Source organism: Sinohyriopsis cumingii, chromosome 1 (assembly GCF_028554795.1).
Source record: "Sinohyriopsis cumingii isolate HCF-2022 chromosome 1, ASM2855479v2, whole genome shotgun sequence".
In the NCBI taxonomy this organism is placed as follows: Eukaryota; Metazoa; Mollusca; class Bivalvia; order Unionida; family Unionidae; genus Sinohyriopsis; species Sinohyriopsis cumingii.
In genome coordinates, this window is record NC_142961.1 from 52,275,492 (window position 1) to 52,301,612 (window position 26,121).

Consider the following 26,121-nt stretch of genomic DNA (forward strand, 5'->3'; position numbering starts at 1 on the left):
TTTATTGCAAGACAGTCGCCATATTTGCACAGACGAGTCTGTATTTTCAAGCAACAGATGAGATGTAGTTCAATGTCTTTGATAATCTTAAAAACGCCATAAATTTTCAAGTTAATCTCTTTGAATACATGTATGCAAGAGTTCCTTCTCATTTGGTTTCAATTTTGAAAAAAAAAATATATTTAAAATAGACAGTGAACATATTGGATGCAGACAGAACAGTTTTAACTGGTATGGACTGTCCTAGAAACCAGTAAAGGACAATCGGCATGTTTACATTGAGAGCTTCCATTAGGTTTTAAATGACAGTAAGTTGACAGGGGTAGGGATACCTTGGTGAGAATCAGGTCAGAAATTATAAATTAATGAATGAATTGACAAGTATTGTATATTTTTTTTATATCCTTGATACTTTTTGTTTTTAAAATTTGTAGTGGGTACAGAGAAGAAACAACAGTGTGTGAATATTATAGACATCCAAACTCAAGGAAGTACTCAATGAAATCTGCAGCTGCCATTTTGGAGATTCAGGAATCAGAACCAGTTACTTTAAATAACACATTACAACAAGATCTTAAATAGCAACCATGTGATTTGATGTAATAGTCATTTATGTCAGTGCCTCTAGTATATGGCTTTATGAAAACCAGTTTAAAATAGCTGATGTTTACAGTAGGTGTGCAAACATGCTTCCGTATGGATGGTGCAGAGGCATCCAAACACTTGCATGTGAATTGAGTAGAGGTGTCCACTAGCACTTCCACAAGAAGGTGGTTGAGGTATTCAAAGGTGCTTACCTGAGGCAATGGGTTGAGAAGAAACCAGTGAATCATGATAATACAAATACTAAAATGACAGGAAATCCAGAACCGAAAATGGCACATTTTGTGGTACATTTGTATGTTACTTATAGTAACCTTTGCTATTTTGCCACAGCTTGTTCATTTTAATGTTTTTATATTAAATTTCACAAATATATGACTGCCACATTAATATGCAATATATAATGAATGTCCAGAAAAGCCACTGATTTGATATGCTGTTACACACACACACACACACACACAGTATTCTCAATAGATTTCAGAACTGAAGAGCTGTTTGACCCTGACAACAATTGCTCAAGAGTCAAAATGAAAATCTTGAGATTGAAAACTGAACTCGAAAGAGTTGTTTGTTTTTGAGTTATGATCTCACTGGTGGTATTGTTTGTTATTTGTGGAACAAACTGATGCTTAAGATTTCTTGTCTCCTATTGAAAAAAAGTGAAACGCTTATACAGCATTTTTTAACTGATGTTAAAGATTACTTTCAACTTGAAGAGATTGAACAGCTATTTCTTTGGAATCTGATGGTTGGAATGATCATCCCTGGCAGGTCATTTCTGAGACTGAAGAAAATATACTTATTGTGCCATTGTGATTAATTAATACTGTTACTTATATCTGATTTAATATATATATATATATATATATATATATATATATATATATATATATATATATATATATATATATATATATATATATTTTAAAAAATTTAATTGTCAGTTTAAAATTTCTATTTTCTTACATGCAATTGTAATGTAAATTTATTCACTAGAGATGATACTTTTTCAGAAAATTGCTTGACCTTGACAGTTAGTTTATAAACAACAGGTGTTGATCTAAATTCTGACCTGGATTCAGAATTAGTTAAAAAAAGTTCTTTTTTATTTTAAAATGATTGGTTGTTGTCAAGGTCATGATGGGACTAGGTTGGTTAAGAAGTAAACACTTTTTTTAATATTTTTATTCTGGGAATAAAATCATTGGTCTAATCAAGACCATATTCTGTGCATGTGATATAAATATGATCACCTGACTTTCCCTGCATTTGATTTCGCAGTTCTGGTTTTTCCATAACTATGCATTTGTTAGTTATAATAGTGATGTTTATAGAGAGATTTCTCAGTTTTGGGGCTTTTCATACTGATGTCAAGTTAATTTGTTTTAGCCAGATTTTGAGCAATAATTTTCTTCAGATCATTTGGATTTCAAAAAGATTTTGTCTTTATTCTCTGGAAATATTTTGTGGAGTGCTCACACATAAATTTTTGAAAGACATCACTTACAAATTTAATTTGGATTTCCAACACTGGAGTGCCATTATTTGTATTTCTACAAGTAACTGTAGATAAGCACAGTACTGACTACAGCATACGTCATCATCATCCATCTTGGATTTTACATCAGGATTCGAATTTGAAATTATTAGAACATTTATTACTTGGACTTTTGCAATTTAATTCATGGATTATTCTTAGATTAGTTTTGGATTAGATTCTTGAAACCTAAGTTCTTCTATTTTTCATTTTCACATAATTTTCTTGGAAAATAAATTATTTGTTAAATTTTAAAAAGTTTGTTGTTTTCACTCTTTCTGTGTTGCTGTTTATTTGAGCCTAAACACATAACAATACCAGCCAGTGTATGACAGTTCAATGAAGAAAGAAGAGGTTATATCACATAGTTCACTGCCAAGATTTTAAAAAAATGAAATAAAAATCCACAAATATATTTAGTTTCATTTACAAGATTATTGAATGGTGACCATTGATGGCAGCAATTGTAATTGTAAAGTTTCACACTTGCCAGGCTTTCTTGAGAATGGAGAATGTCTTCTTTCTAACAGCACAATAATGGCAATTATTAAACCACCATGCTCAGCCTGCAAGAAAGATCAAACTTCATTTTCTCTGTGGCTGGGGTTTTAAAGTTGCTGATTGCTCACCAATACTTCTTCAGTCCAGGTTCATCCAAAGAGACAGTTTCAGCATTGAACATGGATGTATTCCAGAGTTTCACATTTCTTAGTCTGGATGTGATTTTTTTTTGTATTGGGAGAAAGCTTATGTTTCAGCATTTTGATCTGAACTAAAACATGTATCAGTCATCCTTAAATGTTCCTTTATAAACATTTTGAACAGTGCAAGAACAATTCAATGATACAAAGCATCGGAGGTTTTCCAGTTCTTATTGAAAGACTTGAAAGCCTTCATGAGTCTCATTTGAGACATTTTATACTTAATACACCTTGTAAAACATCCTGCATTTGGCCTTCATCTCATCAGATCATAACAGTAAGGTTTAACAGCTTGCTGCATACATGTCAGCATTCATAACCTGATTACCACATAAACTGCATCAGTATTACATTTATGGTCTCTAGTATACTAGACAGGTTCCCACTGGTTACTGTAATCTGGAAAAAGTATGCACAAATATATAGACATGTCAGAATTTATGGAAATTTCTACTAGGTACCCGATCAAAGGGAAATTGTATTAAATGCGAACCTGAACTGCATTGATGTAGGTTCACACATGCCAACCCCCAAGAGAGGTATAAGTGTAATTTATTACTAATGTAAGTGGCAAAAAGTGTAAACTGAGCATAAAAAGAGCAATCTTTATATTACATGTCATAATTACAGACAACTTATGAAAAACATACGTATTTATTTTATTTAATGTACATTTATTTTTGCTTCTTGCCAGGATCTGCAGTTAAAATTTTTGTCACAAATTGGCTAAATCCATGTGGATTAGTAGTTAGTACAAGTGTATAGACAAAAAAAGAAATGGATAAATTATTTATGCAAAACACTCACTTTAAATAGTTTACATGTCTATAGTAACTTTAGTGAATATTCCTAAAGTCCACAAATGAAGTCTGTTGTATCCTCGACCTGTCATGGCACATCTCTTAACAACGGTATGGGGCAACATATTTTTAACAAAATCCCTTTCTGACATTTGTCACATATACAACATCGAGCAGTCACATTGATACAGTCCCTTTTTTATGATATCTGATGCCACTTATTTTCATTTTAGACTGGTCCACTATGTATGTAGTATCAAAATAGAATGAATCTGTGGCACGTGGTTTCCCATGTTTTCTTGGAACTGTTTTAAGTCAAATTAGTGTGAAAATTACCATTTTTAAACACTTACATTTTTATTAGCTTTTGTTTCATCGTTATTAAATAACAAAGATTTCCCTTATATTTAAATATTTCATTGAAAAATTTCACTCTGTATAGTTGTCCATTTTGTTCATTTTTTTCCTAACATGGTATAAGTGCATGTCACGGTAAGCAAGTTTTTGTGTTGCTTTTGCCATGATAAAAATATGTCTTGGGTTTCCCGCTAATAAAAAGAGAGTTCAATAAACAAACCTGTGAACAGCAGCACTGATTTGAACAACTAATACTTGCTCCAGGGCCACAAACTTGAGACAAATGGCATTAGTTAAACTGGACATTTAAATTGTGCTTTCTTTTATTTGTATTGTATAGTATGTATTTTAATTTTATTTTATCGAATAGTTCTTAATCACTACTTACTGTTGCTGTCAAGGAAAGGTATTGAGCTACCCTATTTACTATCATCAGGATCTCAAAACAAGTATGTTTAAGTTGCAAGAAAAATGGCATACGAACCACGGACATGCACGAAGTTAGGACGGTCTAGCTTTAAATATCAGCATTGATTCTTAAATAGGGCACGCAAGAAAGGAGTGAAATGTCCTCTCATGTATTATTATAATAGTACATGTATGCCAAGTCAATTGTAAGCAGCCATATGAGCCACTGTGATTATAAATAAATGCACACATGACATGAGCCTCAATCTGTACTCATTATTTTGTGTCTTGATCTGGACTAGGAATACTTTAAAAAAAGGGTAAATGGTTCTTCATTTTATTACCCATGTTATTATGAATAGGCGGGTATCAAAGTACTTGGGTACTCATTGGCATCTTTAAAAATATACTGGACCACTCCGGTGGCCTAGTGGTTAGAGCATCTGCCTCGGAAGCGAGAGGTCGCGGGTTCGAACCCCAGCAGAGTCATACCAAAGACTTACAAAAATGGTACTGACAACTGCCTCACTAGGAGCTCAGCATTAAGAGGTTAGTGTTAGGACTGGTCGGCCTGGTGTCAGGATAATGTGACTGGGTGGGACATCATGCTACATGTCTGTGGCATGATGCCCCAGTGCTAGACATCACTATGAACTGCCACGCTGCAGACATAGCGATATGACTGAAAAATTGTTAAAGCTATGTTAAAAATCCTAATCACACACATACATACACACAAATATAGATTTTTCTCGTCTTTAAAATTTTTAAAAAAAAAAGTGATAGATTGTAACTAGAAAATGGTATGTGCAGTACATACTTAAAATGTTATTTTTGCTGTACACCATGTAAATCACATGTATATTGATTAGTAATCAAACAAAGACAGCTATTTGATTAAAAAGTTGATTCCATCAAGTCATAATTGATACCCTCTTTTTCTATCATAAACATCAAAGATAATCTCAAATACTGTAACCTTGACTCATCTATGACCACCTAAGCATGACATCAGTCACCTGTTGGCTCTGCCCAACTCAGTGATTTGCATAGGGGCTGAAGGTGTAAGTAGTCTAGCAAATGTATGCTTGGTAGGAAATTATGCCAGAGACTAATCAAGGGTAATTAACACTGATGCTCAAGTCCAAATCAGCCTGGTCATAAAAACATATAGGTTTGAATTTCCATGCATTAGAAATGAGTAAAATTTAAATATCATGTGTGAAAATCTGAGGGTACATGTCTGTTGAGTTCTACACATATACATTCAGCTGGGGACATTCTTCACTTCCTCAAAATACTGCCCATTGAGTGAAATCACAGATGAACTGACTGAGAATGTGATATTTTAGGTATTAGAGCTGAAATGAATACTTTTTCCTTTTTTGAATATTAATCAGCTATACTACATGTATACATGTATTTGGATACAATTAGAATATTCACGAAAGCAAATGAAGCTATAAAATCTATAATTTATCCCCACTCTTTCTTGTTGTGGGGTGAAGGCCATTTTTCAGCACATGATACATGTTGTCTTCTTTTTTTGCAGGTTGTAAAATTAAAGCAAGTTGAACACACCCTGAATGAAAAGAGAATCTTGCAAGCCATCAATTTTCCATTTCTTGTTAGTTTAGAATATCATTTTAAGGTGAGTAGAGTTTGTTTTTCTTTTCTATTTACAAAATCAATGTGAATATTAGACCGGAGATTTCTGCTACTTGAAAATTAGATGATAATAGAGAGGGAAATCAGATGAGTCTTATAGACTATTATACAACTTATTCTACTTGTTGAAGGTTACATGTATTGTTTCTTAGCTATGTTTTTGAAAGGTCTGGTATTATTAAAGATTGGCCATTTATTTTTCAGGGGTGGAGGGCATCTTTAAACATATGCCCTCTACTGATTCTAAGATTTTCTTTTCAGCTGGGAAATTCTTTGTCTCAATTACTCAAGATAATCTGTTATTTCAAAAATAATATAATGGATATAATTGGTTTGTTTTATCATAACCAGAGGTCATGGACAAGAACTTACAAGATGGTCTTTTGTCTCTCGCCCAGCTTCTGTCCATCCTTTTACAATTATTCATTATTGCTCTTACTGCTAAACTGCTTGGAAGATTACCGTCAAATGTTGCACACACATTCATCCGAAGGTCTAGTTGGTCCTGAATGAAAATGGTGTTGCTGTGACAGCCAGTATAGCCACGATAGTATACTCCTCCTGAATGGATAGCCATCTTGAAAATAATGTTGCTGCAATTCCTGATCAACGGAAAGTTGTGCCAACATGAGGTTTTCACTGGAAGGCTTAAGGAAGTCCAGTTGGTCTCATTTGAAAGTGATTCTGTTCTGACCTCCAGTATGGCCACCCCAGTGGCTATCTTGAAATATCACATCTAAATTATGATGATTAGTTATATTGATTTGGGGGTATTCCCTAATATCTATTTGGCCCTGAATGAACATGGTGCTGATCTTGTATCTAATATGGCTACCATGGCAGCTGTCTTCAAAATGTTGTTATTGTTATTCCTCATGAACAGAAAGTCATGTCAATATGGTGTTTTCACCAGAAGATTTCCCCTATGATATCTAGTTCTAATGGAGGCATTCTGACCTCCAATAAGGCCATCAAGGTGGTCATTTAAAAAATCTAGGTAGTGCTTCTCCTTTTAGATGGATAGTTTAATTGGCATGGAGTTTTCACTGCAAGACTTATTGTAATGTTTATTCGGTCCTAAATAAAAATGGTGCTGATCTGATATCTATTATGGCCTCCAAAGCAGCCGTCTTGAAATTGTATTGGTACTCCTCATGAATGGATGGTCATATTCACAAGGGTTGTTAGCAAAATACCTCTAGTGATGTCCAAGTTTGTCCAAAATGAAAATGATGATGATCTTGTATCCAGACTGGCACCACAGTAGCTACTTTGAAATGCTTGTTATTGCTCAAAGCAGAAATGGTTTATCACTCAAACGTACGGTAATCACTTTGTCTTCTCAGTTGGAGGTGTATATACCTGATTCTACTGATCCTAACCTGTCTTTACTTGGTCTTCCTGAGGCGAAGTTTGATAGTCTTGCTTGCTTGCTTCCTGTCAGCTCTTGGGAGGCAGGGTGCTCTGGCAGTGTTAACGCTTAAGTCCAGAAACAATTCCTCACCAAGATGTAGTCAATCTGGTAGTGATGTTTTTTATCTGGACTGTGCAAAGTTCATCTTCTAGATAATTTTTGGGGGCCAAGGGTGTTTGTTATGACTAGGTTATTGTTGGTGACAATGTCCAGGAGCTAGAGTCCTCCCTCACTGGTCTCTTCATTACATTATGGACCACAGACTTCTCACCAGTCTGCCTGTGTATTTTCTCCTATCTTGGTGTTCCATTCTCTTGAACACCATTAATACTGGCCGCCATGTATAGCCTATCATGTGCTGAAAAATGGTGTTAAACCCTACAACAACAACAACAACAACAACAACAACAACAGTTTCTTGAATAACTAGAATATCCTTGGTCAATCCTCTGAAATATGGCCAAGTACATTCCAAAGTGACAATGTTTCTGGTTTTTTTTAAAAACCCACCCACACTGAATTTACACTTAAATGCAAACCACTAGCTTCGTCCTTAAGCAGTAATGGTATACCATTAGACCATTATCTGCTACTTAAAGTAACTGAGTCATAATCTCCACTCTCCAAAATGGCGGTCGCAGATTTCATTCAGTACTTACAAAGTTTTCATGATTTGAATCACAGCTATGAAGGATTCAATAACTTACGTAAAGGCCGTGATATTTATGTAGGCAGCAGTTAGTTTTCGTAAATGATCAAATTCAGATGACTTTGTGATGTAGACGCAGATGAAAAACTTCGAGTATGAGAAATGGCAGCTAGAGTTGGTCACACGGCCTCACTGACATGGCAGTGAACGAGTTCTCTCAAGATTTTAAAGCACAAAAAACAATTCTTCCGTGAAAAGTAATTACACAGCTATAACAATTGGACTTTACTCCTAAATTTCTCCACACATAATAGATGTGTACCAAAAATGTAAAATGGTTAAAACTGCTGTTAAACGTAACATACACTACATTGCTTAACAGTTAACAGGCAGGCCTATGCGTATGGAGTCGAATAGGTAACAGGTGTTCTATTTATAGCGCGCTGCACTTTGTAACTACACTAGAGGAAACAAAGTTTTTAGGTATTGTCATCAACAGAAAACTCACCTTTATTCCACACATAAAGAGCTTGAAAGCTAAATGCTTGAAATCTTGAGATCTACTTAAAGTAGTAACTCACACTGATTTTTTTGTTGTTGTTGTTCTAGGGTTTAACACCATTTTTCAGCACAAGATAGGCTATACATGGCGGCCAGTATAACTGGTGGAGGAAGAACCCTGGAAAACCCAGGGAAAAACCACCAACCCACGAGTAACTCACACTGACTGGGTGTTGATAGAAGAGTCATCCTCAATTTATAAAGAACTTTTATTTGATCCAAACTGGGCTATGGTTGTGTTGTTTATGGTTCAGCCAGAAAGTCATACTTATAGATGCTTGACCCATTTCACCACCAAAGAATAAGACTCGCTCTGTGAGCATTTAGGACATCCCCATGTGAAAGCAGTCTCATTGAAGTGAATGAGCTGCCTGCATCACATTGTGGGAAATGCTTTCAATACAGTATGCCAACAAATTAAGATTGAAACCTTTGAACCCTACTTTTTCAGCTGTATATCAACCCAAATACAAAAACATTATACCAAAACAAACCAAATGGCATACCTACCTACCTTTGGCATTAGAATACCATCCAGCCTAGGCAATACACAAATTCAACTTTCTAAAATCCAGAAGACATCCATTCCTGAAACACCTCTCTGGCTATTAAAACAACCAAAAGTACTTTTTACGCTACACAATTGAAAAAAGTCAGAGACAATCCATTCCATCTTCCACAACTCATATCATGAACTCTTCACTGAATATAATAAATTCACAAGAATTTATTCTGATGGGTCAGGATGAGGAAAAGGCTGCTGCAACCTTCGTTAGTGGAAATATACAACTAGACTTGGCTTTCCAGATGGTGCATCAGTTTTTTAAAAGCCAAAATTAGAGCAATAGACCTTGCCCTGAAATGCCAAAAGCAAACAATTTTAAACTACATCGCCTTCACCGATACACTATGTGTATTTGAATCACTACACAATAGGAAGCTAGAAAAGCCATTAATGACTGGTATGCTCATGAAACATTCTGAGCTGTGTACCTCCCACAATATAGTATATTGTTGGTTACACAGCCATGTCAATATTTGGGTTAATGAAAAAGCAGATTGCACTGCTAAAATGACCCTATCTCTTAAACCATTTGAATTTAAAATTGCATACACTTGATATTAAAATTAGTATTAAAAAGTCTTTACTTTGTAAGTGGCAGGCATCATGGAATGACGTAAATTATGTAATCAAACCAACCCTGGGCCACTAGGCTTCATCCTACAGAAACATTTGTAGGCATGAGGTAGTAATTTAACAGCTGAGCTAGGTCCTGATAATACTACATTGGAGTACGGCACCAGGGATGTGTATGCTTCTTATCAGCTGACTAAGGAGGGGGAGAATGGAGTAAACATGAACTCTTGATTTCTTTTCAGCCATAACACAAGATGATTAATTTATTAAGAAACATTGAATAAAGTAAGTTCATAACCATAAATGTCTTGTTGTTTTTGTACTATGCCAAAATACTATCATTGTCTTGAAGTACAGTATGGTATATGATAATTTCACATAAGGTTAGAGTGCACATTAACATTATACTATTATTCATTATATTATTACTTCTTCTGATGATTAAAAATTAATAAGATTTACCATATTTGGATTTAGTTGCAATAAAGTTTACTATTGAAGAAGAAAAAAAGTATGACTTGATTGTAATTGTGAAATGTAAACATCTGCAAGGAAAACACTTGCTTGACTTTACACTTTAACTATAGCATAATACTTATTTGAAGTGAATTGATATAGATGGAAGTAAATTGGCTGTCAAGTCCATGAGGAAAACACTCACAATGACTTAGAAAACTAGTAAATTATAAAATAGAAACATAACTTATGTTTTATAGATTGCTAGAATAATCAAATATTGTTGAATTGAATTTAGAATGTCAGGTCGTTGAGGAAAACACTCACAGTGACTTAGACATTCTGTTTCCCATAGAACTTTGTTGGACCTATAATTTAAGAAAAGGAATTATATATTTGTAATGTAGAGAAACATTTCTGTATGTCTTTAGCGTTATAAAACTAATTAAATAAAAATAAAGAAATAATAAAAGTATTGGTCTGTGAGGACAACTCCCACTTGACCATATAACTGAATTTGAAATAACAAATGATATAATAATATCTGGTTTGATTGTAAAAGTAAGTTAGAAATGACTAGAATGCATATAATTTGGAAAAGAGAAAGGAATTAAAAATTTAAAAAATAAATTCCTTAAATAAATTTTGATTTGTACTTCAATAAACTTTTACAAAAATTTGCTGTCCAAAATATAAAGTTACATAACTCTATAATACACTAAAAAAATATAAAAAAATTATTTAAAACAGCGCACAATAACTGTGATGTACCTAGTTTGGTTGCTGCTAGCTGACTGAACCCCCACAAGCAGCCCACAAAGCCTTATATACTCTGACAAAACCCACAACCAACAGAGCCCACAAAACCCACAATGCCCACAAAATAAGTTCCAACAAAACCCACAACTGACAGCCCACAAAACCCACAGTTCTAACAAAACCCACAATTTTTGTTGGAATATTCAAACAAGCATGAGCTACTATTACTTGTGTATATTTAGTCACTTTCACAATGATTATTTATTGAAATTACCAGCTTGATATTTTACACATTACTACATTGCGATTGTATTGCCCCAAGAAAAGAAAAAAAAATTAGTTTTGTATTTCACAGCACATACCGTGTTAAGCTGTCGCGCATAGCAATGGTTCGAAAACCGTGTTATGCACTCTTACAATATTACCGAGGTAGTCAACATGTGTATGTACCAAAGAAATAAAGAAGAGAAAAACCAAACTTAAATGCGATGATGTATACAATTGAAGTATCAGGGGCTATAAACACATTGAGTATGTATCATACAGTCATAAATGATTAACTAGAAATAGTCATTAATCATATTATTATGGATACCACCCACCAGCATGATACTCCCTGTTTTCGCTTACTCAAAACATGTAGACTATACCAACTAACTATTAATTGACGAAGTATGCAAAACAGAGGATCCTAGAAAATATTAATTTGAGCAATTCACTGGTAATGCACTGTTTTAAAAAAATTGAGACCAAATTGGGTGGCTTGTATGAATGTAAGCATGCACACCTCCCTAAATGCAGGTTATTACAATAATATAACCCACTCCTACATACTAAAAGGTGAAGACCCACCTGAGTGCATTTCTTACAATGAACCCATTCACCATGAAGTACTTCATGCCAGATTGTTCGATCTCAAAACCATACATGATCGTTACTACAATGTTGAACACATGAAGGGTCTTATTGATACAGTGTAAACGTGTCTTGCATCTTAAATTTCTTGAAAGAAGAAAATATTTATTCTAAAATAAAAAAGTATCTGCTATTGCTTTGAGTATTTTATTTAATATATGTAGTCATTCATCCTAAGTACAGTTTTTATATCTAATTATTCTTTGACACACACTATTTACATTCCCTGTTGATTGGAAATCTTTATATATTACCCTCACCATCTCATCTTTTTGCTTGTTGTTGTTTGCTTTTATTATCGCTGATCGATAATTAACCTTTTATCAGTTAAATAATGATGCATGTAACCTTTTTTATGGCACTAAATAGCTTTAGAGTGATGGAGTGCTGTAAAACCACAATCAGTCAGTCAGATTATATCTCAGTAAATGATTGCACAGACTGAAAACGGGCACAAATAATTATTTACCTAGTCTCCTTTATATACAAACTGTCACTGTACCTATGGTGGATAGTATAAATCCATCAAATTGTAAAAAGTATAGGGCTTGTTTTTAAATTTTAGTAAAGATCTTGGTTACCACTTACATGTATAATCATGACAAAAGACAGGTAGGCAAAAACTATCCCCAGTACACAATATAAATATGCATAACAAAATATGCATAGTGTCTGAGACCAAATAAATACTAATAGGTGGTGGTTTGTAGGGTTTAAAAACCTGATGATCATTATTTGCTTTGGAAAGGGAAGGGGGCATCAATCCCCAATGAGTTCCATATCCCCTAATTATTTAGAATTTTGAGCACTTGAAAAGTCAAAGCTCAGTGTGTGAGTGTGTGTGATTTAAATTTTTAAATGTAGCTTTAACAATTTTTTAGTCGTATCGCTACAATGTCTGTAGTGTGGCAGTTTAAAGTGATGTCTAGCACTGGGGCACCCAGTCACATTATCCTGACACCAGGCTGACCAGTCCTAACACTAACCTCTTAATGCTGAGTGCCTAGTGAGGCAGCTGCTGTTAGTACCATTTTTAGAAGTCTTTAGTTTGACTTGGCCAGGGTTTGAACCCACAACCTCCAGCATCTATGGCGGGCGCTCTAACCACTAGGCCACTGGAGCGGTGTCATTGTGACTAAAAGCATAAAAATAGTTTCCCTATAATGACATGAATTTCTGCATTACATATCTGGGTGAAACAATGGATGATTTGCAGTAAAAGTAGAAGCTTGCAGATTTTGGGCTCAAGGTTTGATGGTCGGGGTAGCTGACTGAAAGAAGAAAAAATTGTTTCTACATAGTAATTATATTGACCATATAATGTTATGACTATATGATCTTAAACTATGTAACAAAAAGAAGCAAAACCAACAAGAGTTGTAAAAAGTAACAAACAGATGCATGTAATTCCCTAGAATAAAAAGTGAAAACTTAATAGGAACTTAGAGTATTGTGAATTAAATCCCAAATAATCCTAATTGTTCTATCACAAATCCTGAAGTCGGTGAATGTTCCGAATGCATTCTGAATGTCCTGGTGCTATAATGATGTAATCCAGAATGTTTTTGAATGACTTGACATAATCCCAAAATACTGTTAATCCAGTTTGTGAGCACTTTAGTAATTTCAAGGAATGATAGAAATAATTATTCTAGAATATCTGTACACAACAGTAAATGACTGAACAGATTTATCTTAAACGTCATCAGCCATACTCCAACATTTTTCTTTTTACATCAGATTTGCATTACATGTTTAAAAGTAGTTATACTCACACATAAAGAATACAAAAATTATCAAGTGTAAAGAAGAAATAATAATTTAATTACTCGAAATAGAAGTATACATTGCTGTTACTTCCCCTTAGCTACAATTTCCCACCTATAGAGGATGCCAAACAGAAATGACGTACATTTATCCCAACAAGATGAAGTATGTGCTTCTTGTTGTCAAAAAGTAACACTTTAAACTATGGATAGGGAACATTTAGATGAAACTACTGAAAACTAATTTACTGTTCAGCCTTGTATCAATGTGTCTGCACGACGCACTAGATTGTATTGCTTTCAAAACTGTTCCATTGTTTCAATTTATTTTCAAAATTCCTGTTAATACAGGTAAAAAGGAATTAATGCTGGCTTCCCTATGTTAGCTGACTTTGTAATAAGATAATCTTTATATTTGATATCATGTTGGTAAGTTTAAGCAAGGGGTTTATTGCTCACTGCCAGTTGTGTTTATTCATCACCTGGACCTCTATTTGTTTGCCATATATAATCATAATTGATGTTTGCTGGGTAAATAGTATACACAGTAATAACTTGCATCCCTAATACTTTTGTTACCCATGTTAGTGAAAAGATTATCATTTGCACTCACAGTGAATGATTTTTTTTTGCGAGATATCGTCGTATAGTTAACCCGGATACAATACAATATTGGTCATTTTGCACCTTATAACTTATCATGTGTGATTGGCAGGTGCCTTCAAGCAATTGGGTGATATTCTCATCTCTTGTGTGATTTTGTTATCTGACATAAGCGATACATACTAAAGTAAGGATTTATAAGCCAGCTGGCATCCAATACATATACAGAGTTCGTGGATATATGTTTTTGTTAATAAATTTCGACTGATGAAATAAGGAAAAAATGATAACATTGCAAGGTTAGTTTCTTTCATCTTTCATTTTATTTTCAATTAAGTGTTTAACTATTTTATTGTACCATGTAGTGGCCACAATTCAACACAAATTTATTACTTTTCTGATTTGTTTGGAATAATGGAGCAAATATAATTGATGATGTTGACTAGTAATGACAAGCTTTCAGTTTACGTGTGCACACACAGACCTCAGCTTGAAGAGAAAAGAAACCAATAAAACTAATTAAGAGCTTCATATTGCAGCAACTAAACACTGACAAAATGCTTAGCATGATTCTCTCTCTCTCTCTCTCTCTCTCTCTCTCTCTCTCTCTCTCTCTCTCTCTCTCTCTCTCTCTCTTGTGTAATCGAGCATGTACTATATGCAGCAATGTTTCAACCTGAAGCCTAAAGTTAAATATATTTGTTATAATATCTCATGTAGAAAAATGCATACGTATTCTCTAGAATATTATCTGTTAAGTATTGATGTTTTATAAATCAATATTGATAATTTGATCAGAAGACTTAAATTGGGAATGTCGTTGTGCAGATGCATATATGTTTTTAAAAAAAAAAATGTATATGAATATTTTAATTAGAATGAGCAAGATCTGTCTGTGTTTTCTCTCGTATATATGTACTTTGCGAAGTATAATTATTTTCTTTTAAAGAATATCATAATAGTTTAGTTTAAATTTCTTCACTATTTTCCTAAAGCCTGTTCTAGTCTACAACCTGTAAAAATTGTCAGAAACATTGTGTCATATGTATATATTTATAGCATAGTATCTACTTGTTGTTTGAAGAAAAAGAATTTGTTCAGACTATTGTTATGTCTTTCTAGTTGGCAAGAATTTTCTTAATTTCGGCCTAATTTGGGCCAAATCGATTATAATCCAGCATAAATGGTACAACTTCCCCATCCCTCATCCTATGTGATCCCACAGCTTCAGTCCACTTTTTGTCTTCTGTTAAACAGGGTCTTTTGGAAAAGGAACCCTTTTTCCCATCATCACTCTTTTGGTTGTATCCATATGCAATGCAGTGAACCATATTTGCTGTATCAAAGAATGATTGTAAGATATATCACATAGACATTTACATGGGGAAATTAAACACTTGAATGGCTAGGTTGAAGAGAAGGGATAAATGTACATCATATCCGTTTTTGGCATGTGGAAACTACTGACTGTTTATGGAGATTGCAGAATAAATTTTTCAGCCGATTTTTAAATTAAACATTTGTATGGTGTGCATCCATAACAAATTTGTTTTTTATGACTATAATAATATCACAAATTTGTACAATATAGGTGGCTAGTGACCTTTAAGATAGGAATAATAATATTTGTTTACCTATACCTTGTATAAAATCCTAAGACACAACAAGATAAACAGGATATGGGTCATAAGTTTGCTTCCAGAACATTCTACGGTCAAATGACCATGTTTGCAAATTACCATTGTCTTCAAGTGCAATCTAGAAACATGGACACAAGTTAGCTACATATATCAAAACCTGTTTACAAATGACCATTACCTTAAACTACAATCTTACAACCTTGGATAAAAGTTAATCACACATTATAATATACATAACAATAACTAGACCAAACTTTGTGGATGACTTACAGTTTTGTAAGAGAAAATCTACTGATTTTGGGTTCAAAAGATCGAAGAACAATGCCACTGACTGAAAGAGGAAAAATACATGTGTCATATATATTGTACCTTGACCAGAGCTTGTGGAGGGCATGCATTTATGGTATGAAATAGGTCCATTCATTTGGGGTCAGAAGGTCAGTGGTCATGATCATCATGGCTTTGCTGCGAGAAAATCTTTGCCATAAAACTTGGGGCATGTTCATGGATGAAACTTGAGGAATATCTTGCACTTGGTAATAAAGAAATATATACTTTTTATGGTCTACAAGGTCAGCAGTCATGATCATGGTACGTGTACATGTAAGTCTTATTTGAGAATAACGGTTTCTGCACATTAGGCTTAAGTTGAATACCTTTGGCCAAAGGTTAATGTCACAGACATTTTGGCCATTAATCTCAAGAGTCGACCATGTCTTTCCAGTGCCTTCATGGAGGACTGTTATACATGTGGCAGGCATAAAATGTAATTCACAGCACTCTTGTTGACTACTTTTACAATAATCATTAGTATTTTTTTTTCTTTAATCTATGTTCATTTAGATATAAATGTTCCTCATTTTCTGTGACATTTTAAACTCACTCATGTATCAGTAAATTTTACTATTGCTTCTTTCATTTTCATTTTCACTTGGAATAGACCAGGTCAGGTAATAAATTCGTTTGGGCATGCAGGTCTTATGAGAACTTTTTTGACTGGACAAGTGATCTTAAAAATTAATGTCAGGCCCTGACTTGATATACATGTATGTTGTTTCAGATGTTTCCAAGGTTGGTATCAGAATAATTTAGCACTGGCTTTTGCACACACACACACGTACGCACACACGCATGCACAGGCACACACACACACACAAACACACACACACACGGTTGTGTGTGGGAAAACTTGATGTGTTAGCTTCTAGGTTATTTTAATAGAAAGTAGTTAAGGAATTGGTCTTCAGAGCTTATATTTCTCTTGAATCTTTGAAACATACACAATTCTAAGATAATTTAACAAACATTGCACAGGAAAAATTAACCCTTCCTCAATCAGAGCATTCTTTCAAAAATTATTTCTAGTTTTGATAAATTAATTACTCCCATGTGATAACCTCATATTTTTCAATTTCAGGATAATTCCAATTTGTACATGGTGTTAGAGTTTGTGACAGGTGGTGAAATGTTTTCACATTTGAGACGAATAGGTAGATTTAGGTAAGTACAGTATTGGAACTTCTGTTCATATTTTGTGCTGAAATGAGGGGGGAAAAAACTGGTAATTATAGAATAATACAGGGCTCGAAATTAGGATTTTTTCCACTAACCCACAGGATCACAAAAATAAAAGTTTTACTGATCCTGCGTAAATTTCTCTGATCCTGCTAAAATCATACAGAAGCCTTTTCCATTTTTAATTCAACATTTTTTTATTCATTAACATTAAATCAAAACAATAAAATCTGCATTTCACCACCAAGAATCACTAACAATGAAGTACATGTACATGCACACTTTTTGTATTTCTCAGAATACTTGGTAAAAATAAAAATGCAGAACATCACAGCCTCTCTCAAGTCATATTTCAGCTTCGTATCAGTTCTGGTAGTTAGTTTCTTTTGATAAAAGTTGCAATTGCAATCTTGCTTGTAATCTAATTTCTGCAGTTTTGGATGTGGCTGTGCACCTTGCAAAAAGCTTCCACATGTTTACAGTTGTTGCTGCACAATGTATTTAATATTTATTAAAACACATTGTTAGGTATAATTAAGGATTATGATGATGAGTTTGTGGATGTGACAATTCTGATTGGTCTATATTAGCCTGAGACTATATACATTTTGTTATTATCAGTAATCAGATTAGTGCATGAGGGCAGTACACCAATAGTGTTCCCTGTGCATGAAAACTGTTGACAACAATCATACAAATTTACTTGATGGGTGGAAAAAGTGGTTAAAAACCTATCCATTTGCACTGTGAGCAATTGTATGTTGTCAGGATTTTGGTAGGCACTGAATTAACATGCTAATCAGATCAATTAACAATTAAAGGAATTCTGTCTTGTGACCACTTAACTGTTGCTGCAGTGACCAGAGGTAACTTTCACTGCCATGCTGGATTAGTGCTGGCTGGATTTTAGTGATCCATAAGCAAAATCACAAACCTTGGTATTGTGGACTAGCATTAATTTCGGGCCCTGCTTTTACAGAAAGAATACATATTGATATAATTTTTTGCTTGAACATAAACATTTTGATAGATATTTTCTTTGTAACTGCAAATTATAATTTGTACCTTTGTCCATTATTTTTACATCATGTAGTTGAGACATGAACATGCTTATCGTGAATAGTGTACTAGGATGGTCATGGAATTTTATTATATGTTTATGTTCTTTACATATTTCATTTTGCTGACATTTTCTTGTTTTGTTATTTGTATTCCTTGATATACATCCTGTTAGTTGGTTCAATGTTGCACACCTATTTGACTCTAAATAGAAAATTCATAATTCTTTTACTAAGGAGATAAAGTTGATGCAACTGGGTTTTTTCAAGTGTCTGGAATATTATGCTATACACCTTTGGTTGTCTGCTGGTAAATTTTTCTCTAAAGGAATGTTCTCCAAATGGAAATGGTATCAGATTGCTATACATCTTTTTGAATCTCCTTTCCAAATGGATTGTGAAACTCCAGCTTTCTTAGTGGAAGGAGTCCAAGACTTCAGTCTTCAAAATCTCAGTGAGAATCCTGAAATGGTGATTCTAAGTGTTATATATATTTGATTTGCATTGTTTGTTCTTTTTTATTTATTTATTCATTATATGCTATGGATAATTGTATTTTGGACTTGAACTCATCCAAAATCAAGTTCATTTTCTACCTGACCTGAATCATTGATTTTCGTTTTACGAATATGTTTATCTTAATCTTAGTCCAGAACATCAGAAATTCCCCAATAAATGCTGGTTCTACCTGTTGTTTACCTCATTTTATATTACAGTTATATGAACGCACTTTCTAATTATAGCAAAGATTTTATCTTAAAACATTTGGAAACTTCAGAATGATATTTTCCATTAGGTAATAATTTGATTTTTTAAAAAGAATGTGATAATTGTGACCTGAGGTCCAGCAGAGGACTATATAATCTAGTTTAGTTTGAAATTATTCATTTTTGCTGTAAGTTCTGAGCAGAATCAGTTGCATTATTGTTATGTGTAGTATTTCTTTTGGGCTGGAATTTATATATTCAAATTTAATTCAAACTATTCTTCTCTGGAAATAGACTCAGTAATAACTTTATTGGAAATAGAGGCTTGAATTTACAGTGACATTCAAACAAGGATATATTCTTCAATTATATGATTGCGATTCATCAAAAGACTGTTGACACATAACCATGACAGGCCTGATCGCTCTGGTGGCCTAGTGGTTAGAGCATCTGCCTTGAATGCAGGAGGTCTTGGTTCATACCCTGGCCAAGTCATACCAGAGACTTTAAAAAAATGGCACTAACAGCTGCCTGGCTAGGTGCTCAGTATTAAGAGGTTAGTGTTATTAGGACTGATCTGTCTGGTGTCAGGATAATGTGACTGGGTCGGACATGATCCTTCATGTCTGTGGCGTGATACTTGTTGCTTCTCACTCTTTTCCATTACTTAGTTTTAGGCCATATTCATAACAGAAAATTGGACACTCGTCCCTGGGATAATTTAAAATACTTAGGAAAACTTTGTTTTTGAAATTTAAATTAACTTGTTCTGGAAATTTTGTATTATTTCACATAAATCTTGAGTGAATCCAACAAGGTGATACAATGTCATCTAAAGTGCAGAACTTGATTTTAAATCCTACCCATGAATGGTTTGACTTTTTGAAAAGGATGAATGACTTCAGCTTGCCAGAAAATATCATCTTCCTGAGGCAAAGGCTTCTTTTACAAAGTAAAAATAAAAATAATATTTTGGTCAAATAGTGGGCAGAAATGTTTTGATAAAAATGCTTTGGATTTGATTACTGAGTCTCTATCTGGCTTTTACTTAAAATTCATGGAATTTAAATTAAAATACAAAGAATGAAATAGTTAAGAAAGTTCAGTTTCAGAAAGAAGAATACAAATGCAGTTAAAGAAAGTAGAAAAACAAATACAGTTGGAGAAAGAGGAGAGAGAGACAAATGCAGTTTCAGAGAGAGGAAGGAGAAGACAATTACAATTGCAGAAAGAGGAGAGAGAGAAAGAGAAGATAGGTTAATGCAAATAAAGATGCAAAGAGAAAAGAAAAGAAAAAAAGAGAAATGCATATGCTGAGAGAAATAGAAATTTAGATTGAAGGAATTAGAGCCAGCAAGTGAAATGCATGTCCCCACTTTACATACAAGTTCAGGCTTTGATGGTATTAAAAATATTAGGTTAGTTCAGACTTTTAAGGGAAAATAAGTACATAACTATTTCCCTCTTTTAGAGAAAATTGCTGAAAATTTGAAACGGCCAGAAAACATTGGACTCTGTTATTACAAGGTGCACTTTTTGTCAAAGCTCATGATATCTACACTAATCTGTCAGCACAGCAAAGTGCTGAAGGGTTATGAGTTGGTGCCTGAGGCTTATCAACAGAAGTTTAAGAACTATAAAAAGAAACTGGAAAAACTCGTGTTAATTTGCAAGAGAAAAAGAACACTTATTTGATAGGTGGTGCCTAGTCAGAAAGTTGGTCAAGGTTAAGAAAATCTCTATTAGTTGAAGAGTTCAAGAATTGAGTTTCCAGTGTCCTTGATCTTTTTCTAGCTACAGGTACATTGGATTCATCTAATATACCAGCATGTGCTGATTTGTTGTAGAAGCTCTCAGAAGGCCTGTATTAGAAGGGATATACCCATTGGGTTACATTATACATTGACTGTGCCTGTGGAAGTTATTTACCAGGGACATCCTAAAATGCTTGTTTGGAGATATGGCAATAGCATCACATACATTGCACTTAAATTGAAATGCAGTAAATGCATATAATTGTGCTTGAATTGAAATGAGGTATGGGCATCCAGATGCACTTGTATGTGGGAAAGGGTTAAATTGTGCAAAGCAGTGAAGCTCAAGATTCTGCTTCCTTTGGCTTTGGACGGTTCTGCCTGTATGTGTTTAGCAACTTGGCAAGGCAGTTCAAGATTTGGAGATCTGCCCATTGTGAAGTAGGGGTTACATATGAATGTTTTTCTGCAGGATAGAAATATTTATATTTTTGGTTCATTTTTCACAGCAACCTGCAGTTTGACCATAAATGTCTCAAAGAGTTGCAAACTGTTAGGTATGAAGGCAGGTATACCTAGTAAAAATAGTGCCCCATAAGACCAGTTCTTTTTGTATTGTAATAAAATTCATGAATTTTAACATTCTGTATATACAGTCAAACCAGAAATTACTTGATAGGGTTTGAAGTTAGATGTGAAATGTGAGAGAAAACTAATCAATGCCAAATTGAAGGGAGGAGGTTCATAACCACCAGCGATCACAATCTAATTGGACATGTCACAATTGATCACATTGAATGTATTAAATTGAGGGCCTTTCAGTGCATCATGTATACCTTACCCTTTTTCTGGAATAGGAATGATTTGAATCTTTGTAAATGAATAGTACTTGCAGCTTTCTTTCTTACAAAACAAAAATATCTATGGTTCAGATTACTTTGTATCCAAAGCTTCACTGAGCAACTAATTGGAATAATTTTAACATTGTTTTGGAACAAAGTGAGTCATGTTTCCAGATGAATGAGTTCTGGATCATTGTGTGTGAAATACATTTTCTTGATGCAGATTGTCCTGGATTTAGGAATCATGCTTTAGTGGCCAAATTTTCTTTTTAGGGATCTTCTTTTCAAAAATATTTGGATTTTAAGGGACGTTGTCAGATTTCCAGTACTGAGACCCTTCATTTTAGCCCCATGATCATAAATTTTGAGACCTTATGGTGACCAGAGGACCCCATGTTCTGTATGCTAATGAAAAACCTTGTACTCTTGTTGTCATGTGAGTAATTTTTCTTAGCTATAGTACAACTGTAACACGATGAAGAGTGTTGGGATTGGATTTAGCAAAGACACTGATAGAAATTTTTTGAATAGATGTTTATTCACAGTGTAATTGAATGTTGAATAAATCTGATATCCTTATCATGTGCATATAGTTCAGCAGTGGGTTTAATAGAATGATGCATACAAAGTTTAACAGCTGATACAAGAAAATTATATCTTTCCTAAATGAAGCTGTAACTTAAGAGAGTAATCAAGTGAGAATCAACATATGGAACTTGTCAACATATATGACTGATACATGGATCTATCACCATGGATGATCAGGGGGCCCCGAGTAGCCAAGTGGTCTAAAGATCTCAACATTATGGGTCACTGCCATCTCACCTCTGCCTGCGTGGGTTCGAATCTCGGATTGAGCCAGTGTGGTTATGTGAGAAAGCTTGCCAGTAGCTTTTCATGGGTCAGTGGTTCCCGGGTTCTACTCCACTATTAATACTTACTGCCATGCATAGCCTATTGTGTGCTGAAAAATGGCGTTAAACCCTACAACAACAACCATGGATGATGAGTGTATAGAGAATTTATAAACAAATGTTAACATGCATCATTCAGTAACCAAGGATGATCGAAGTATAGGATTTATACACAAATATGAACAATGTATGATTTTCTTTTCACCGAGGGTCATCATTGTATAGAATTTAAAACAAAAATGATAATAATGTATTTTAATCCACAAGTAAGATGCATGTAATTACTCATTTTCACTCATATAATATTATTGAATTAATGATTTAACTCATACAGTAATATTAAATAATATTGATTCGAAAATGAAAGATAAGTATCGCGTAGCATCCAGTTAGTGATCATAATGTATTTCTGGTACCACAGCATGTCAAATGGTCAAATGGTCAGAGAGCCACCACTCATGGCCCACTCCTCCCATTCTGCTGAAGGATCCCATGAGAGCCTCCTTATTTCATTCAGACCAGTTGGTCTTGAAGCTTTGAAGCTTAGGTATCTCACTGTGAGTAACCCATTACCATCCTCCCAGCCAACTTCACCATTGTCCCCAGCACTCAGCCTACCTGAACCCCTTATTGTTATGCAACTCCCCTTAAAAAAAAAACTTCACAGCTAAAGATTGCTCTCATAGAGTGGACAGCTTCCAAACTAAACTTGTATTGGGATAAGACAATGAGAATTTACAAGTACCTTGGTTCTGGTGAAAATACATAGCCAGAGAACTTGAGGTAATTGGTTTTGTCACTGCAGGCACATTGCACATGTAGCAATCGGTAAACTGAAATCAGTGTTTTGAAATAGGAAAGCCTAAAAATAAACTACCCTTGAATTATGCTGTATGTGGCAAAGAAACCCAAGTGCATTTTTGTTCATATATAATGCATAAACATTTTGCTACACAATTCCATGATAACAGCTGTGATAACAAGTCATGAGTCATATATGGTGCAGTTTTGTACAAGTTTATATACTACTTTGAAAGTTGGTAATTTAACTCATTACCTCATGTAAGCCTCTGTTGGATGCCTCTAACCCATTCTCATGGAAGCATTATTAGATGCCTGTACCTGATTTATGTACAAGCATGATTTAATGCTTCTGCATTATCTGCATGGAAGAGTATTTGGATGACTAGAGTAAACATCAGCCAATTTTAACTGGTTTTCATAGTGCCACCTTTGGGGAAAACCCCTTATTAGATACTGCATTCATTGAGACGAATGACCATTATGCCACATCATGTGGTTACTGTTTAAGATCTAGTCATTCAGTGTATCTAACTGGGCTGAATTCTCCAGTCTCCAAAATGGAGGCCAAGCATTTCATTCAGTACTTTATTTAAGTTTGGATGATAAGAATCATGACTGAAAGCTTCAGTAAGTTGGATAGAGGCTCAGATGCTGATGTAAACAACACTTTTTTGTATAATTTATCAAATTTTGAGGATTTAGTGATTTAGACGTATACAAAGAGCTGGTAGATTTTGAGGTTGAGAAATGGTGGTTATGGTTGGTCACATGGGTTCACTGGCTCAGTGGTGAACAAGGACTGTCAAAATTTTAAAGCACATAACAGATTCTTCTGTGAAAAATAATTGTACAACTGTAAAGATAAGATTTTACTTTAAATTCTTTCTACAGATAATGTGTACCAAAAATGTAAAATGGCTTAAATTGATGTAGAAATTGACATATGCTACACTGCTATTAATTTAACAGGCAGGTATGGGTATGGAGTCAGATAGGTAGCAGGTGTTCTGTTTATAGCATAGTGCACTGTGTGACTTTGGTAGATGTATATTAGTCTGGTTCCCTGCTTAGTATGCTCCCTGCGTTGTACTCCGCTATACTAAGTCAGGCGAATGCCGACGCCTTACTGTCACGTGATCAAAATAAATGGCCTCACATGGAGAGATCTAATTAATCTAACCGTGGCACATCTATTCCTTTAATATTCTCTTTCCTAGCGACACAATATGAACTTTACTAGTACTTTTGATTTGAAGTATAGCAGTCGTTATCTTGTGTTCAAGCTTAACCACCAATTCGTCATATAATGTTTTTTACAAATATTTTTTACTAATAGCCGAAGATGAAGGAAAAGGGTACACACAACGATATTTTGATAATATTGCACATTTTACACTGTGTCATCTCAGATATTCCTTCTCCAATCGATTCCTTCATACATTTTACGTTGAAATTGATATGAGGTGATGTGTGACAGCCTAAATATAGCCAAAGATTAAGACGAAAATATCACACTCTTTTCTGAGGGGGTGAGGGTACCGATTGTTCTGCAAATATTGCACACTTCACACCATGTCATCTACAGTAGTCTAATTGCGATAAATTCCTTGATTAATTTAACATTGATATTGATATCTCGTTGTACATGACACCCCAGACATAGCCAGATTTTAGGATCGAAATAGCAACCCTATTCCACGAGGCGGTGAATATAAAGATATTTGGTCCAATAATGTACTTTCTGACTGCATCATGTAACAAAAATCATTTTCAATCAAACCCTTGATATGTTTCATGTCGGAATTGACGTAAGGCAACAGATGACAGCCTTCATTTGCCAAAGATATAAGACCAAAATACCATCTCTAAAATGTTCCATTTGCAATTGATTCCTTAAACAAAGTGGCTTATCAGCCGCCCAACCAACCCTCAGAACTGGGGGTTGGAGCTAAAATTACCATCAAACAACATTTTTGGGGGGAGGGGGCCCCATACTCAAGTTTGGGTGGATTGATGTTAGAATTTCTTTCTATGCCACTACTTGAACAATTTTACATTTATACTGATATATTATTTTACATAAATTATATTCATAATGTGTCATTAGGCAAGGCACACTACTTACCTCAAAAGGATACAAATTTAATGTGCTGCTGTGTTTTTTAATTAATTTTAAATTAATTAAATTTAATTAATTAATTAAACATACAATAATATTAAAGTTCTCATTTATACAAATGAATATTTAATTTATTTAACTTAACACCATGAAGATTTGATCCTAAATTTTGGCATGTACGTGTAGTTTTATTTAATCATTAGTGTTTTGCCCAGACAACCCACTCCAGACCCCTTCCCCCAACCACCCGCTTTCATTGAACAGATAGTATTTTGGTCTTAATCTTTGGCAAACGAAAGCTGCCATCTGTCGCCTTTAAACAATTTTGATGTAAAAGGTATCAAGAGATTCATTGCAAATGGAATCTTTTACAAATTACATGATGCAGTTGGAATGTACAATGTTGGACCAAATATCGTCATATTCACCC

The 26,121-nt window shown here is 34.3% G+C and overlaps 1 protein-coding gene across 8 annotated transcripts in view; it reads left to right on the plus strand.

Annotated features, from left to right (window-relative positions):
* The window catches only part of LOC149806869 (cAMP-dependent protein kinase catalytic subunit beta), a 489,283-nt gene that overhangs the window by 376,584 nt on the left and 86,578 nt on the right, over positions 1 to 26,121 (plus strand). For all 8 annotated transcript variants that reach the window (XM_089958918.1, XM_089958928.1, XM_089958958.1 and 5 more), the window contains 2 exons: positions 5,962 to 6,060; positions 17,396 to 17,478. In XM_089958918.1, the coding sequence (XP_089815044.1) occupies positions 5,962 to 6,060; positions 17,396 to 17,478 (182 nt within the window). The remainder of the gene's footprint in view (positions 1 to 5,961; positions 6,061 to 17,395; positions 17,479 to 26,121) is intronic.